Raw genomic sequence first — 16,029 nt, forward strand, 5'->3', positions numbered from 1 at the left:
CGCATACATCGAAGGGTTTTGCGACTACATCAGAAGTAAAATGTGACACCACTCTCTGCAATATTCGAGTAGTTTGTCAGGAAGGAGGAAATGGCTAAACACACATGGTTTCTTTGGTGCGTGACGTGGCACCAAGATGTTCACAGATTACAAAAGTCATGTGTCCATAGTTAGTATGTGTCACGTTTTCTGCGAGTGAAACGCTGTGCATCGTACATTACAATTCAAAATGTTGACTGTTTTATCGATTTTCTTCAAGAACGGAAAGAAAAGGAGGACATTGTCGTGGCGTCCCGATGATCGATCGCGAGGGTGTAAGTTCGATGCTAACTAGGTCGCTAACGTCAAGAAGACGCGCGCTAGGATTGCTGAAGGATTATATTACACGCTTGATTTGCTATTGTATAAACTTGTCACCTAAAACCTGTCAATAAAACACCTTCATGTCAACAATATTTTATCATAAAGGTAAAACAAACATGACTTTGCAAACAAAGGAGTGTCAATTTTCTGATCATCAGGTGTCGAGTTCGCTCCCAGTGTTTTAGCGAGTTAACCAGTTCCTCCCTTGTTGTCTCACCACCAGGCTTCTCTTTTAACTCTCCAATTTCCTGCAAGGGAGTTTCCAGCTCTTCGTACGTCATAGCCTCATAATGAGCCTCTGAGTGGTCTCTCACCAAACCCATTTCCTCATGTTCTGCTAAAAGATTTTTCCTGATTTCTAGTAGAGGTATTTTTCTGCCACTAACTGTGAAACATTCTTTCTTGAGAGTACCGTTGAAATCCAATGTTAGCTTTTGGTAGGTTTTTGGAGCTATAATCTCACCCAAGCGGTATTCCCCATTTGCAATTTTTTTTCTTAGAGTTTCTCTTATGGCTGCACCTGTGCGAGGCACTGGTGTTGTGATCTCCCCTCCAAAGGCTTTGTTGAACTGCCTTCTTGGAAGTGGGTTATTTTTTCTGAAGGGCTTGAAGATTTCCAAATTCTTGCCATTTTTGCTAAGAAATTCTTTCACCACCATGTTTCCTACTGTTGTCTTCTTGGATACTCCATATTTCTTAGCCAGTGCAGAGAAATTGATCTGTAAATAAGGGGAAGTAATCCCATCCAACGGCAGCCTGAAAGAGGAGGACTATACTTTCTTCTGGCAGGGTAAAGCTCCAGAGGAGCATCGTGTGCATGGTGTAGGCTTTGCGGTTAGGAACTCCCTACTGCCCTCAGTCGAACCACCCTCAGAAGGCACGGCCCGCATCCTTTCCCTTCGCCTCACAACAACCTCAGGCCCTGTGAACATCATGAGCACCTATGCCCCCACGCTTTGCTCTACAGCAGAGGCTAAGGATGAGTTCTACAGCCAGCTTGAGACCGCCATCAAGGAAATACCCCCCTCAGAACACCTGTACCTGCTTGGCGATTTCAATGCCCGGATTGGTTCAGACTTCACCTCCTGGCCTCGATGCATCGGCCACTTTGGCGTAGGCAAACTCAACGAGAACGGGCAGCGTCTCCTCGAGCTATGCTCCTTCCATGACCTCTGCATCACAAACACGTTCTTCACCACGAAACCTCACCACAGAGTGTCTTGGCGGCACCCCAGATCCCGTCACTGGCACCAGCTGGATCTCGTGATCACCCGCAGACCCCTGCTGAACAGTGTCCTGTCCACCCGTAGCTACCACAGCCCTGACTGCGACACCGACCACTCTATGGTCGCCAGCAAAGTGCGTCTCCAACCCAAGCGAATCCACCACTCAAAGCACAAAGGACGTCCCCGCATCAATACAGCCGTGACCTCTGTGCCTGAACTACGCGAACGTTTCGCAGATGCCATCCAAGAGGCCCTCAGCGACTGTCCAACTAGCTGCGCTGAGGATAGATGGAACCACATTCGTGACGCTACATACAAATCTGCAGTGGACACTTTTGGAAAGAGAGAGCGCAAAAACCCCGACTGGTTCGAAGCCGGAATCGAGGAACTTGAGCCAGCCATCTCATCCAAGAGAACTGCCCTACTGAACTACAAGAAAGACCCCTGTGAAAAGACCCTGACTGCCCTCAGACGAGCCACAAGTGAAGCCCAAAAGATTGCTAGACAGTGCACCAACAACTACTGGCAGAACCTATGTCAAGGCATCCAGTTATCGGCTGACTGCGGCAACATTCGAGCCATGTATGAGGGAACGAAGAAAGCCTTCGGCCCATGCGCAATCAAGACTGCCCCTCTCAAGTCATCCACTGGCGAATTCATCACAGACCGTGCAAAGCAAATGGCGAGATGGGCGGAACATTACCAGGAGCTGTACTCCAGGGAGACCGTCGTGACTGACACAGCAGTGGAGAACACGAGCCCCCTGCCAGTCATGGAAGAGCTTGATGACCCACCCACTATCGAGGAGCTCAGTAAGGCCATAGACTCCCTAGCCAGTGGCAAAGCCCCAGGCAACGATGGCATTCCGCCAGAGGTCATAAAAGCAGGCAAAGAGACCAGTCTTCTCGAACATCTCCACGAACTTCTGCTACAATGCTGGGAGGAAGGAAGTGTGCCTCAGGACATGCGTGACGCCAACATCATCACGCTCTACAAAAACAAAGGTGATCGCAGCGATTGCAATAACTATCGCGGAATATCCCTCCTCAGCATCGTCGGCAAGACCTTTGCCCGCGTCGTGCTGAACAGACTGCAGTCACTGGCAGAGCGTGTGTACCCAGAATCACAGTGCGGATTTCGAGCCGAAAGGTCCACGATCGACATGATCTTCTCTTTGAGGCAGCTACAAGAGAAATGCCGTGAGCAGAGACGCCCCCTGTACATCCTTTCATAGACCTGTCCAAAGCGTTCGACCTGGTCAGCAGGTCAGGTTTGTTCACACTCCTGCACAGGATTGGATGCCCCCCCAAGCTCCTGAGGTTGATCACCTCCTTCCACAAGGAAATGAAAGGTACTGTCCAGTACGATGGCTCCTCCTCGGATCCCTTCCCCATCAAGAGCGGCGTCAAACAAGGGTGTGTCCTTGCGCCGACACTTTTTGGCATCCTGTTCTCCCTGCTGCTGCGCTACGCCTTCAGCCAATCCGAAGAGGGCATCTACCTGCACACCAGGAGCGACGGTAGCCTGTTCAACCTGGCACGCCTCCGAGCCAAGACAAAGGTGCGCAAAGTCCTCATCCGGGAGATGCTCTTCGCTGATGATGCCGCCATCACAGCTCACACCGAAACTGCCCTCCAGGAGCTCATCAACTGCTTTGCCCATGCCTGTTTACAGTTTGGCCTCACAATCAGCATACAAAAGACCAACATCCTGGGCCAAGACGTCAGCACTGCTCCCAGCATCTCCATAGGTGACTGTACCCTTGATGTGGTGGAGGACTTTACCTATCTTGGGTCCACCATCTCCAGCAACCTCAGCCTGGACACCGAGCTGAATAGGGGGATCGGCAAGGCCTCAACAGCTATGGCCTGCCTGACCAAGAGAGTGTGGGAGAACACTATGCTCACCATCAAGACCAAGACGCAAGTGTACCAGGCGTGTGTGCTGTGCACACTACTGTACGGCAGCGAGAGTTGGACTCCCTACACCCGGCAAGAACGCAGGCTCAATGCTTTCCACCTGCGTTGCCTCAGGAGAATCCTCGGTATCACCTGGCAGGATCGCATCCCAAACACCGAAGTCCTAGCAAGGGCAGGAACTGTGAGCATAAACGCCCTGCTAACCAAGAGACGCCTGCGATGGCTCGGTCATGTCACCCGCATGCAAGATGGCAGGCTACCGAAAGACATTCTGTATGGTGAGCTTGCCACTGGGTCCAGACCCACTGGACGACCTTCGCTCCGCTACAAGGATGTGCTCAAGCGTGACCTGAAGGCGGGTGGCATTGCGCCAGCAGGCTTCGAAGCACTGGCAGCGGACCGCAGTGGCTGGCGATCCACCACCATGTCAGCCATCAAGACAGCAGAGCAAAAAACAGAGGAGCAGTGGGAAGACAAGAGAGCTCGCAGGCGCCAGAGAGCAGAGGCCAACCCATCCCCCTCGGACGACAACGTCTTCGCATGCAGCAACTGCAGCAGGATCTGCCGCTCGAGGATCGGTCTCTACAGCCACAGCCGGCGCTGCAGCTCCACCACAGACTGACCATGGGCGCAACTCCATTGTCTCCCGAGACAGAAGGACGCCAACCAATATTTCAATCACTACTTAAAAACAGAATTAAAACAAACAAATGTTTGTGAACTAAATATTGAAGATGCAAATATGAAACCTTTTGTTTTCATTATAATTTTATCATTTATCTTTTCATTTGAAAAGTAAAGTGATGGGGAATGGAAGTAATTCTGGTCATTTGGCCAGAGAGGGGACAGTTAGTTTATTGATAGCATGCATACATGTATGCAGTGAAGTTATTTGCTATCATGATTTTAACAAAATTTTCTTATTCCAACTGTTTTAAGTATCTTTATTTAGTTTATTCTCACCTTATCACCCTCTTTCATTGCATTTACTTCCTGTAGGAGACCATCTTTGTCAAAGTCAAGGGAACTGGGATCTGGAGAGTGACGCTTTACCTTTCGAAGGCCTGCCTCCTCGAGTGCTTTTAGCCTCTTCATTAGTCTCCCTCGCAGCCGTTTTTTTTTTGGATGTCACGCAACGCTCCCCCAAAAGAACGGCTACTGACAACCGAACTACATTCCTTTCTCATTGTCCTTGCGGTTTGGTCGCGGTCTATTGAACAGACCAATCCATACCAGAAAATCTGAATGACGTAAGGTTTCACGCGAAAATGTGGATATTGGGAGAAACACTGAGAAATTTGTCGATGAGAGCTCTAAATGTTTCACATGTTCATCGTTGTGCCCTGGTAAAGATAGAGTTTATATTTTTGGGAAAACTTCTCACAATTTCGTTTAAATTATAGAATCTACGCTTAACATAGACGTCAACTGCTACGCCAACGACACAAACGCTAGATTGTTTGAGCGGTTGTTAAAGTTTCAGCGAGCAACTGAGAAAGTAGACGCTAAAAACTAAACTGAAACTCTTTATTCGCACTATTTCAAGAGGTTACTACAGATTATAAAAGTCAGAATATATAGTAAATTACATCAATAATCAAAAGGAAATACAAGACGCCTTTCAATCTAGGCCAAGGGCTAAACGCTTGCTTCGACCTACAGATGGAGATCAGGAGGAAAAAAGCGCGTGCTTGCCGTCAACAAACCGGGCGAAGCTTCGAGAACACTGCAATTTAGGTCGGCCAACGTCTCTTACACTACTTGTACTTCTTCATTTGCCAGTCTGCTGCTAGCTGGAGCGAACCCGATTAGTTATGTTCGTGGCTTCTTATCACCGGTACAGGAAATCGGCCCGAATTATCGAGTGTTTCCGCACGTTGGTACAACGCAACAACAATAACAATAATATGACCACTTTCATCGGTAACATGGTCAAACACGAGCGGGAGTGCTTGATTTGCTTAAACTCCCTATTAACGATTTCCCGGATCCTGTAGGCAACTTAACAAAAACATCTTCTTTCTCGACTAAAACTTTTTTAGTTCCAAGCTTCTGGTGAGCTTTAAGCTCGAAAATTTTGAACTTTGACGACGCTTTGGGAAAAGCTCCTTTAAGCACCGCCATTTGTCTTGTGTTTTCCACATGAGGATCGCGATAGAAAACGATATCTGATTGGACGAGTGTCAAAAGGTGAGTCTGGCGCGAAAAGGTTCCTGAAAATGGAACCCGAGCTGTGATTTGCCAATTCGGAAAAAGGAATGTAGTTCAGTTGTCAGCAGCCGTTCTTTTGGGGGAGCGTTGCGTGACATCCAAAAAAAACGGCTTCGAGGGAGACTAGTCCGAGTTGTGTCGACGTCGAAACAGATGTTTTCTCTGTGGAAATATTATTGCAAATGAAGATCAACAGTAGATTTCAGTTTGCGCATTTTAATTAGGAAATAAGGAACAAGGATATCTTAAGATAAAGCGGTGTTAACCAAAGAAAATGATCAAAACACAAAGTAGGTTAACAATAAGCTATAACAGCAAGTTGAAAGAAATTTTCAATTAACTAAAAACTGTTTGGAAGGGAAAAACTGTTTCAATAAACTGCTTTTAGTTGAGACTCAATTGATGCTAAACCAGATGGCTGCAGGCCCACGATGTTCTTTTCTTCTTATTGGCTTGCTTCGAAGTAAATTAACTGAAAAATTTAATGGGAAATGGTAATTGGTTTCCAAATAAATTTTTTATGCAAAATACTCGTCATCTTCTCCCTTTTAGTTTTTCTTATCATCAAGGAACGAAGTTTTATTTTTCGCGACTCCCCAATTTGCTTGTAAAAGATCGATTTACTGGCAGAGAGACAAATTGAGAAAGGTATCATCATTTTCTTTTTCTTGTTCTGGTATAGTTCGGATGACTAAAACATGATTCATCTCTGTATGATACAGTTGATAAATTGTTGATGATGTGCTGTGTATAATTAATCTTTGATGGTGATCATCATCCATTTTATTTCTGTTCAGAGTTTTTCTGTTCCATTGTTATGCTCCGTCTTTTCGTTTTTCGATGATTCTTTTAAAAATTATTCTGATAGCATGAGAGGCATTCCGGTCTAGGGATGGCTACGATAAACTTTAGATGATGATAGCGATAGTATAATCTTCGCTGTATGGCAAAACTTTACCAAGTACTTTGGCTCTGTATGCCCTATTTGTAATTGATGCTTCATGAATTAGCATTAATCTAGGTCTAAGCGATCGTCAGAGTTACATCATTTTGGCCCGTTCAAATGTTTCACGGACGCATTTCCTCGTAAAAAATTTATTGAAAGAAAAAAAAAAGCAGCACCGGTAAAAATAGAGAAACGATTAAAAATATGTAGATATTTAGGAGATATCTTGCAATTCTGCGAAAAGCTCCTTCAAGCACCGCCATTTGTCTTGTGTTTTCCACATGAGGATCGCGATAGAAAACGATATCTGATTGGACGAGTGTCAAAAGGTGAGTCTGGCGCGAAAAGGTTCCTGAAAATGTAAACCGAGCTGTGATTGGCCAATTCGGAGAAAGGAATGTAGTTCGGTTGTCAGCAGCCGTTCTTTTAGGGGAGCGTTGCGTGACATCCAAAAAAAAAACGGCTGCGAGGGAGATTACCTCTTCATGGGACTTAAAATAAAGAGATTCTCTTTGTAACTCTCTCTGTTTAAATGACTGTCTCGTTCCAAGCATGGTGTCACAGTCAACTTTCGACCACTGTTCTTCAGCACTGTTTTTCAATCGCCTAGCAGTTTCTCTTCTTTCCTTTTGTTTTTGCACTTTAGTTTTTGCATGTGTTAGCCCAATTTCAGGTACCTTTGTCAAGGCATCAGCAAGGTTGATATTGTAGAGATTCCTGAATGGCTCATTAATGTTCAAATAGGTGCTCTTTGCAGTATCCCGAATGGCCTTCTTTGAAGGTTTTACAGCCTTGGTTGTTTTTGTCAAATTCTCTGCTTCTTTTGTGGATGTAGCTACTGAGTCAGCTCCTTTTAGTCGATTAGTTTTCAGAGGGAATTGTGTCTGAAAAAGCAGATGATTCACTTGGCATTCCCGGCAGTTCGAGATAGAATGTAATCCCTTCATAGGAGCTGACAGCGATTTCCATGCAAATGAACTGAAGTGATGTGAGTATTTTGACTTGCTTTCACCGCGCCATTTTTTAAAGTTTTTAAGAAGTACGTGCAGCCTCTTGTCGAATGTGTTCTGAGAAACAGCAAAAGCTTCTTTTTTTTCAGAAAATGTACTCAAGAACCTCTGTAGACGAGTGCCCTTGTCGTAAATAACCTTCCCATTCTCATCATTAACACTGTTCCTTGCAGCTACACGCGCGAAGCCACAGTTAAAAAAATCCCGCCATAAAAGCCGCGATGTTTTTCCTTCAAGTTAGCGACTCTTCAAATCCTTCGTGTGGCAAAAGACGTTGAATTTTCAGCTAAAAAGCCTTTAAATTCCTTCAGACAATGTAAAACGGTAATTGTGAAGGTGTTTCGTTGAAACCAATTCAGCAAGATCGAAGCGTATGCTTACCCCACAAAAAACTCAAGTTATCTGAACATTGCGCCAAAACTCGAAAGATAATTTAGAACAGGAACATGATATCCTATTATTCTACTAGCAATTAAGGTTTCAGGAGTCAGAAGTGCGCGCAAAACTCCGAGAGACAGTTAAGATTTCTTTTATTACGAAAGTTGTCCTTCGTTCAGAGCGTCGAAATCTTGTTATCTTTACTTCTTTACTACGTCTCAAAATTAAGTATATAGAGATGAAAAATACCAGTTTTGCATATAAATAAATTTAATGTTTTCATTCAGCAAAGTTCCTCCTTAATGACACCAAAGAAACGAGAAAAACAACTTACAAACTTTATGACCCTTCCACTGCAATCTTGTCCGCCATCTTGGAAAGGCTTTGTTGCTATAGCAGCAAGAACATTCTCTCGGTTCTAGTTTTCCGAAGTCTAGGCCGCGCTTTCAAATATGGCGGACACATCGAGCTGCTAGTTAAGTATTAAAAACGTTGGATACACCACTTTACCATTGTTCAGACGACGGCTTTTCTATTCTAAAACCAGAAGGCTATTGTAAGAAACTAGCAATCAATCGGGGATTTTAGATTCCATCTCAAATGGCCTCATGAGACACCAATAATTGAGTAAATTGCCGTTCATCGAAAAAGGAATGACAATTTCACACTAGCCAACGGCATTTTCCCGGATTCCCCGATTAAGCTCAAAAACACAGAACATAGAAGGCCATTCCTGGATGCTTTCACCGTGATCTGATGCCGTAAAAAGTGGTGTAAACTTGAACCAAAGAGAACGGAGACAATGGCGCCAAATTAAAGCACTGAAGAACGGTTGCGTCACGTGACCCACAGAAACGTTTTCTTTCCCGATGGATTAGTAAGCTTTTTATAAAAGAAAGATCAACGAATGCTAAAATATCATTTTTCCAATTTTTTCCTAATTTTTAGCCTTTTTTAATTCTGCCCCATTCCTTAATTCACGTGAGTCTGACCAAAAAACTGCCTATGTTTTTGTCGCGTTTGAATGAAATGAGCGGAGGCTGCAAAAAGATAGTGCTTGTCTCTGGATCGTTTTGAAGTAATTTAAAGTTTTTAAGAATGATGAATTTAACTGAGTGGTTGTAAGGGTGAAACGTGAGAGTGAATGGAATGCGGTCGGAATCTTCCTTATGCGACGTTTGAAGTGCTGAATGTCGATCAATAGGGACTTTAAGCAAACCACGACGGCTACGGCAACGAGAACGTGGAAAAACAATAGATCTAATTGGCAGAACAATAGCCCAGCACGTGCATTTTAAAACTTTGTACATTTCTTAGCCGTCCTTTCAAAACAACAACGTGAAATCACCCAAATTTGCGTCGACTGCTGAGCGAAACCGCGGCGGCAAATTATTTTAATTTACATTTGGAACTCAACGCTACTTTTATGCGTTATGTTGAGTTTGAGGTCTGGCGCCCTATGAGAAGGTAAACACATGCAGCCATTTTCGAAATTCTAACTAAAAGTAGAAACTCATTTTTTAATCGACGTCTTCCGTGGCGTTGCCGTCCTGACTGCTTAAAGTCCCTAATAAGTTGGGCGCGGTGGTAACCCGCTTGAACGACAGAAACAGGGTAACCACGTTTATCGAAAAACTGGCACATTGACTCTGATTTGTGGTGGAAATCAGAGTCATCACTACATAAACGACGAAGTCTTAGAAACTGAGAAAAAGGAATGGAATTCTTAACGTGAGATGGATGCGAAGACGAATATAACACGAAACCTACACGAGTATGTAGGTTTGTAATACACACTCAGTAGTGCATAAACCGTTACCTTCAATTGAAACTTTGATGTCTGAAAAGGATAAAGAAACCAGTCGTTAGAAATTTTAATTTACCTAATCATTCTAAGCAACATATGGCAACCTGCGGTCTTTCCTTACACTTAGGTAGCACGTAAAGCCGTAAAAATCTTGAACAAAAGCTCATCTTTCAAACCGGCAGTCTAAATCCCACAGGGATCAACGAACGCTTTTCATTCCACTAATTTATTCTTGTTTTTCTCGTTGCCATGTTCCCACCAATAACGTAGCTCCATTTTCTGCCTTTGAAAGCACACACAACCCACAATTCCTCTATTCGCTCCGACGAAGGGCTAACGCTCGAAACGTCAGCTTTTGTAATCGTTACGGTGGCCAATTTACCATTTCAACTTTGTTGATATATCCAAATTATTCCGTTGCTCCCCCCGACGCAGCCCCAAACAGTTTCTTTCGAAACTATCAGCCTTTATCCTTTTTAAAGAAGCCATACATTCGTTGCAAAATATTTCTAAAACATAATGAAGTAATGAATAGAGCCAAATAACAATACGAAATATCCTCTTTAGTTAACGCTTGCTTTTCTTGGCGCTTGTTTCATATTAATGGTGTCTTTATTGTTTCAGATCTAATCCTCAAGAAAGGATTGTGGCAAGGTAATGTGTTGTTCAGTGCAAACTTTATCTTGATTTCTAGTCTTTTAGGGAAAAAAAGTGTCACACTGCTACTACCATGATGATGAATTTTTACAGTCGTTAAGGGTGTTTAATTTGGTTTGCATTTATTTTAGTTGCCATAAAAAGCTAAATGTCCATAATTTGTGGCAAAAAATCAGTTAAAAGTGTGAATTACTTATTCTTACTGGTCAGTGAGATGTTATTTTTACCTCGTTTCATTTCGAGCGCCTTTTGATTGAGTGTCGTAAAACCAAAACCATAGTAACCACATCAGCCAATCTGAGGAGAGGAAAATACCGTTAAGAGCCAATGAGAACTTAACGTAACACCGACCAAGCTACCTAAAGCGCGGGAAAATGCGTGCGACCAAGTGGTGTGAGTTTTCTGGACCAATCACAGAGCGAAGTAAAGCAAAAACAAAAGAAATCCCGGATTACTTTCGACTCACCTTTGAAAATTGCTATAATGTTGTAATTTAATAGATTTAGCCATAAAACTCTATACCGAAGGTTCAGTTTGGCAAAAGAAAAGGCTTTTCCATTACAGCTTCTCATTAGAATAGGTGATATTTTAAGAACTCCTCGCTTTTATTATGTCAAGGTTAAGTATGGATTTTTCAACTTAATGCAAGGTAAAGAAAAGTTCTTTCCATAAACATGAGACTTATCTTAAATGTTTCTCACTTACATTCCATTCCTTTTGATAACGGAGGTAGTGTAAATACTGTTTTGATAACGAATGTTGAACCTTTGTTTTTTATTTAGTTTAAGCTGTTAAAGCCCAGTTGATGTCAGAAAAAGGAATCGGGATGTGCGCGACTTTCTTAGTTTTTCTAAGCATCATTCCCGCTTTGGTGGATTCTTTGTCAATTGTACAGGGATTCAAGGAAAAGCATTTTGAAGGCTTTGCAAGTAAATAAAATCTGCATTGTAACTAAGCATGGAATAAGTAGTGACGTTGTTGGTTTTCTTCTCAGTTACATCTTATTTAGGATATTAATATTGTTCTGATCATCACCGTATTTAAAACATTGAAATTGTTTCAGTGGAACATAAGGGCTGAAGGTAGCCTGGAAACAGTTCCTCGTTATTTTAGCGCCTAACGATGCGCATTTTTTGCGCGCAGGAAGACTTAAGACGAGTCGCCGAAGTTGGGGAGAAGTTTTCCATGAGTCTGGTGCTATCAGTGGTAGACCTTTTGCAGATCCCTCGCCTCATATTTTCGAAGAAACGCTCCCGCTACAACATTAGTATTGATGGTTGATGGCCTCGTGAGCAGCCTGACGGAAAAATAAAATTTTAAGGGCTTTGATATCTAATGTCAAACCACACTTCAGAAAGACGCTGGTTCAAGGCCAAACCTTGGGGGGAATTGTGCTGTACTACGCTGTGATGTCACTGGCTTTACCGAGAAAGCTACCGTTATCATTATGCGTGTAGTACCCAAGAGTGACGTTACCCGCAGTGAGAATGCACAAATGAATTACTGGGGAATTGCTCGCGCCCGAAATATCTCGCTCAAAGAGCACAGAGAGCGGAGACTCCGTACACAGTGATTAATTCTGACTTCATTTTGCAGACCATTACCTTCAAGGCTACATAGCGCAAACTCATCAAGTATCCACATCACTCGACTGTGCCTTTCACTGTATCACTGAGTCGAGATGTCAGTCTTATAACTACCAAATGGAAGGAAAAACCAATCGTACTTGTGACATAAATAGCAAGAATAAAACTGGAGAACCAATAGCTCTCGTAAACAAAACGGGATTCATTTACTTTCAACCATATGAGGTAATGGCCTTCTGGAAACATTGTTCTTTTCGTTTAAGTCTAATCTTGGGTAAACTAAAGATTATTAAGGGAAACTGTTCCCTTTCGCGAGAAAATTGAATCTACTTGGATGAGAGGGTCATATCCTAGACCAGTGACAGAGCGAAGAAAGGCAAAATCAGTGCAGTCTCTCATACCTTTTACAGTCGAGTGAAACACGCTTATATCTATTGGAATAGTTCTGTGTGATTAGTATAGAAAGCATTATGGGACAATGGCCGCGAAGGAGAGCAGCGTTTAACGTGAGCGTCAATAATTTGAAATCATGTCAATTAACAGGGACCGCGGAGGGGACTGAAGGGGTTGGTATGGCCATAGCCCCACCACTTTTATTGCTGGGATTTATTTCTTAGGGCTCCAGTTGAGATGGACAGAATATGGATTTTACCACTTGAAAGTTATAAAAGGCGTCAAGCCAAAGGCTCGGTAAAGCTGTACGAGATAAATGACGAACACTTCCTCAGCGTTTGTTCGTATTGGCCAGATTTTCTAGCCCTGCCACTTTAAAATGGTTCTCCGCGATTCCTGATTAACCCTTAAACCCCTAAGGGTGTTTAGCTTCTGTGTTCGTACCGTAGTACTGTGTTTATTTATCTCAAACGAACGTCGAAAACCCGAGCTCATACATTGGCCGTACGGCCTCGGTCAATGAAAGTGAAAAAGAGTAAGTAAGGTTTTCTGAAAATAACAAACAAAGAAGGCGTCAAACTCCAAATACCTGCCTGAACGACAAAAAAAAACAAATATTAACTCACCAAACCGTTCGCTTGAGCCAACGAAAGACACAATAACGCCCTTTTTAAAACTCTCTTCAATGGATAAAAAACTAAACAAACATCCGCAAACCCGAGCACATGGCGATTCCAGCCAAAAGTCATGTGACCGGCAAAACCTCGGACTCCCAAGGGAGTCGGGAGTGACATTCTGACAATATCATCCTTGAATCAGATTTAAAGGTCATGAGGAAAAAAAGAAGAAAATGATCACGAATTTGGGTGCTTCCTGATTGTCCAACAAATTCTCCTTGTTGGTACCATAAAAAATGTAAAGAGAAAAGTATGGAGAATACTTTTTTTTGGTTGGAAATGGCTCAAGGCTAAATTTTGAAATAATCAGTATTTGTAATCTGTCTTGGCCTCTCTTTTTCGTTTTTGGTTTGTTACTATCATTTTCGTGTTTTTTTTTGTTTTCATTTTTTTTACTAGATAGACATTTTATTTGTTTGTAATCTTTTGCCTTTTTCGTGGATTGGAGGTAATTTTTTTTATCTCGTCACAGAAAAACTCTTAAAATCTCGTGATATTGCTGTATGCTGCTTAAAAAGAAGACGATGTTAAGACAATAAAGCTTAAAATTTTGATAATGATAATCATGATTTTAATTATAGTTTTTTTTTTATTTTACTCACAGCCTCATTCTCTTCAAGATCCAGTCAAAGGTCAGCTAGTTTAAAAGCTTTTTATTCTTTGAGGACTTTATAGTAGAATTGTACCTCATAAATCAACAGTAAGCGCGCTTTTGTTATTTAATAGAAACTTTTTTAAATATTCCTATTGAATTGAAGCACCTTATATTCATAAAAATATTATATTGACAGACGAAAATCAGCTTTCAGCTAAATTGGGATTAAGCTGAGGAAGGGAACACCTGAGAATGAAGAAAATAAGTATCAGATTTTTAGCAAACTAATTTTGTCCAAAGTCACTTCGTTTTACATTATTATCGCCCAAGAGATTATGACCAGTTAATAACGATAATAATAATAATAATAATAATAATAATGATTTAATATTTGTATTGCGCAAATTAACATGTGGATATGATCAAATGCTCATCACAACACTTTTCGGGGGACTTTGGCCGGACTGCATCAGCAGTTTACAAACAATCGAAGAAAACTTATTTAAAGATGCCCCCTCCCCCCAGTTCCCAGTAAACAGGCCAGACCACAGCACAGTAATTTCGTGAGTGGATTCTTGAACGTCCTCTGCCTGACCAAATTAACTAATTAATAGATGCAGGAGACGGGACCTACGGTTTATTCGTCGTTATCCGTGAAGACTAGAATGTCTATCCATTTCTTGATATTATAGAGAGGTAGCACATGCTCCTCAGTTATTTTAAGACCTTCAGTGTTGGTCCGGCCGGGGTTCGAACCATCGACCTCGACTTCCCGCACAACATTCACACAACATTCGCTCCGACGAAGGGCTAACGCTCGAAACGTCAGCTTTTGTAATCATTACGGTGGCCAATTTACCATTCCCGCACAACAGTCCAGCGCTCTAACCAATTGAGCTAGCCGGGAGGCAGTTATAATCTCTTGTGCCGGTTCAAAACAAACGAGTGTTCCTGTCTCAGTTGGCGGTTTTAACAGTGTTAGTGGCCTAAAAATCCGATATTTTACTTAACAAGGCGTTTACCAGTGGGCCTAAACAGCAATTCCATGCAGAGCTATCAAGTGCTCATGCGCGTAATCAATCATACTCTAATAAGCATCATATGATAAGCTGAATTACGCACGCGATTTGATTGGTTCTTACTCATGATCGATTGGAAGACGGGCCCATTGATGACGTCACCATTGAGAACGTGTTGCAGTCCGTCTGAACAGCAATAGATTACAGACGACGTCAAAATGTGAAAGAAAATCGGTGAAATGTTCAACTGCGCCTTGTGTGCCATTTTTTCATTCTCACCACATTTCAACGTCATCTATGATCTATTACTGATCAAACGCACGTCAGGATGGAATCTATGTGTTGATTTTTACCCTGTTTCATTTTGGTGTAGATTTTACGGCTAACTTTACCAATCTTGGAGCCAGCGGTCGCCACGGTCCTTCATCAATCGGCAGCTATTACAAAGGCCAAGGTCATGATGGTCATGTGACACTTAAGGCGGGAATCCAGGAGTGGCGTTTACCGTGCACTACCCGGTACAGAATCGAGGCAGTGGGCGCCACTGGTGGCTACGATACAACAAACGTCGGAAAATATCGCGGTTTTGGAGCACGGATGATCGGCACTTTTCAACTGAAAAAGGAAGAGACCCTCAAAATCCTGGTGGGCCAAGAAGGGGGTCTCAATAGGGCTGCATCTAGCGCCGGAGGGGGAGGTGGTAGTTTCGTGGTACGTTCAGATAACACCCCCCTGATTATAGCCGGGGGAGGTGGAGGAAGGGAGTCACCGCAGTCCTCGAAAACAGAATGTCACGCTACAACAAGCACATCAGGGAATCCAGGATATTCAAACGAGTCACCCACGTGGTCTGGAGGAAGTAATGGTACCGGAGCAAACACCGCTGACCATGGTAACTCAGGTAAACTTGAGAATCCGTAAATTAGTTCAACCTAAATGCATATTTTGAAGAGTTGCAAATTATTTTACTGAAGCGGCTTTTTTATGGACTCTTCATCACATTCATTCAAGTGAAAGTGGAATTTTATTAAAAAATTTTGAAATAGATTTAGGAAGCAATAGAGTCGCTTTATAGGTTCTTCTTTATTCTTTGAGATGTCTTTCTTTTTTCAGGGTTAGCATTAGCTTGAGATGAAGCTTAGTGGCTTATGCTTATACAGGTTTAACCCTCAAGGAAAAAGTAGGCTGTTTCTGAGACATAAGCCCCATGGGGTATCATTATCCTACTTTTCCTAAACGACA

General features: G+C 42.7%; 2 protein-coding genes across 3 annotated transcripts in view; one reads left to right on the forward strand and one right to left on the reverse strand.

Moving 5' to 3' along the window:
• Positions 1-16,029, forward strand: part of LOC148729738 (uncharacterized) — a 29,708-nt gene that overhangs the window by 12,060 nt on the left and 1,619 nt on the right. Inside the window, exons 3-8 of one of the 2 annotated variants that reach the window (XM_088760455.1) lie at positions 4,508-6,367; positions 10,485-10,514; positions 11,300-11,446; positions 12,114-12,328; positions 13,778-13,805; positions 15,161-15,688. In XM_088760455.1, the coding sequence (XP_088616581.1) occupies positions 11,323-11,446; positions 12,114-12,328; positions 13,778-13,805; positions 15,161-15,688 (895 nt within the window). In that variant the 5' untranslated portion in view covers positions 4,508-6,367; positions 10,485-10,514; positions 11,300-11,322. The remainder of the gene's footprint in view (positions 1-4,507; positions 6,368-10,484; positions 10,515-11,299; positions 11,447-12,113; positions 12,329-13,777; positions 13,806-15,160; positions 15,689-16,029) is intronic. The other variant, XM_088760456.1, reaches the window with a different exon arrangement.
• On the reverse strand, positions 447-1,440 carry LOC148729741 (uncharacterized). Its single transcript, XM_088760822.1, has one exon. It carries the CDS (start codon positions 1,020-1,022, stop codon positions 447-449), a length of 576 nt encoding a protein of 191 aa, XP_088616948.1. The 5' UTR covers positions 1,023-1,440.

The sequence above is a fragment of the Stylophora pistillata genome, chromosome 5 (genome assembly GCF_964205215.1).
Source record: "Stylophora pistillata chromosome 5, jaStyPist1.2, whole genome shotgun sequence".
Lineage (NCBI taxonomy): Eukaryota > Metazoa > Cnidaria > Anthozoa > Scleractinia > Pocilloporidae > Stylophora > Stylophora pistillata.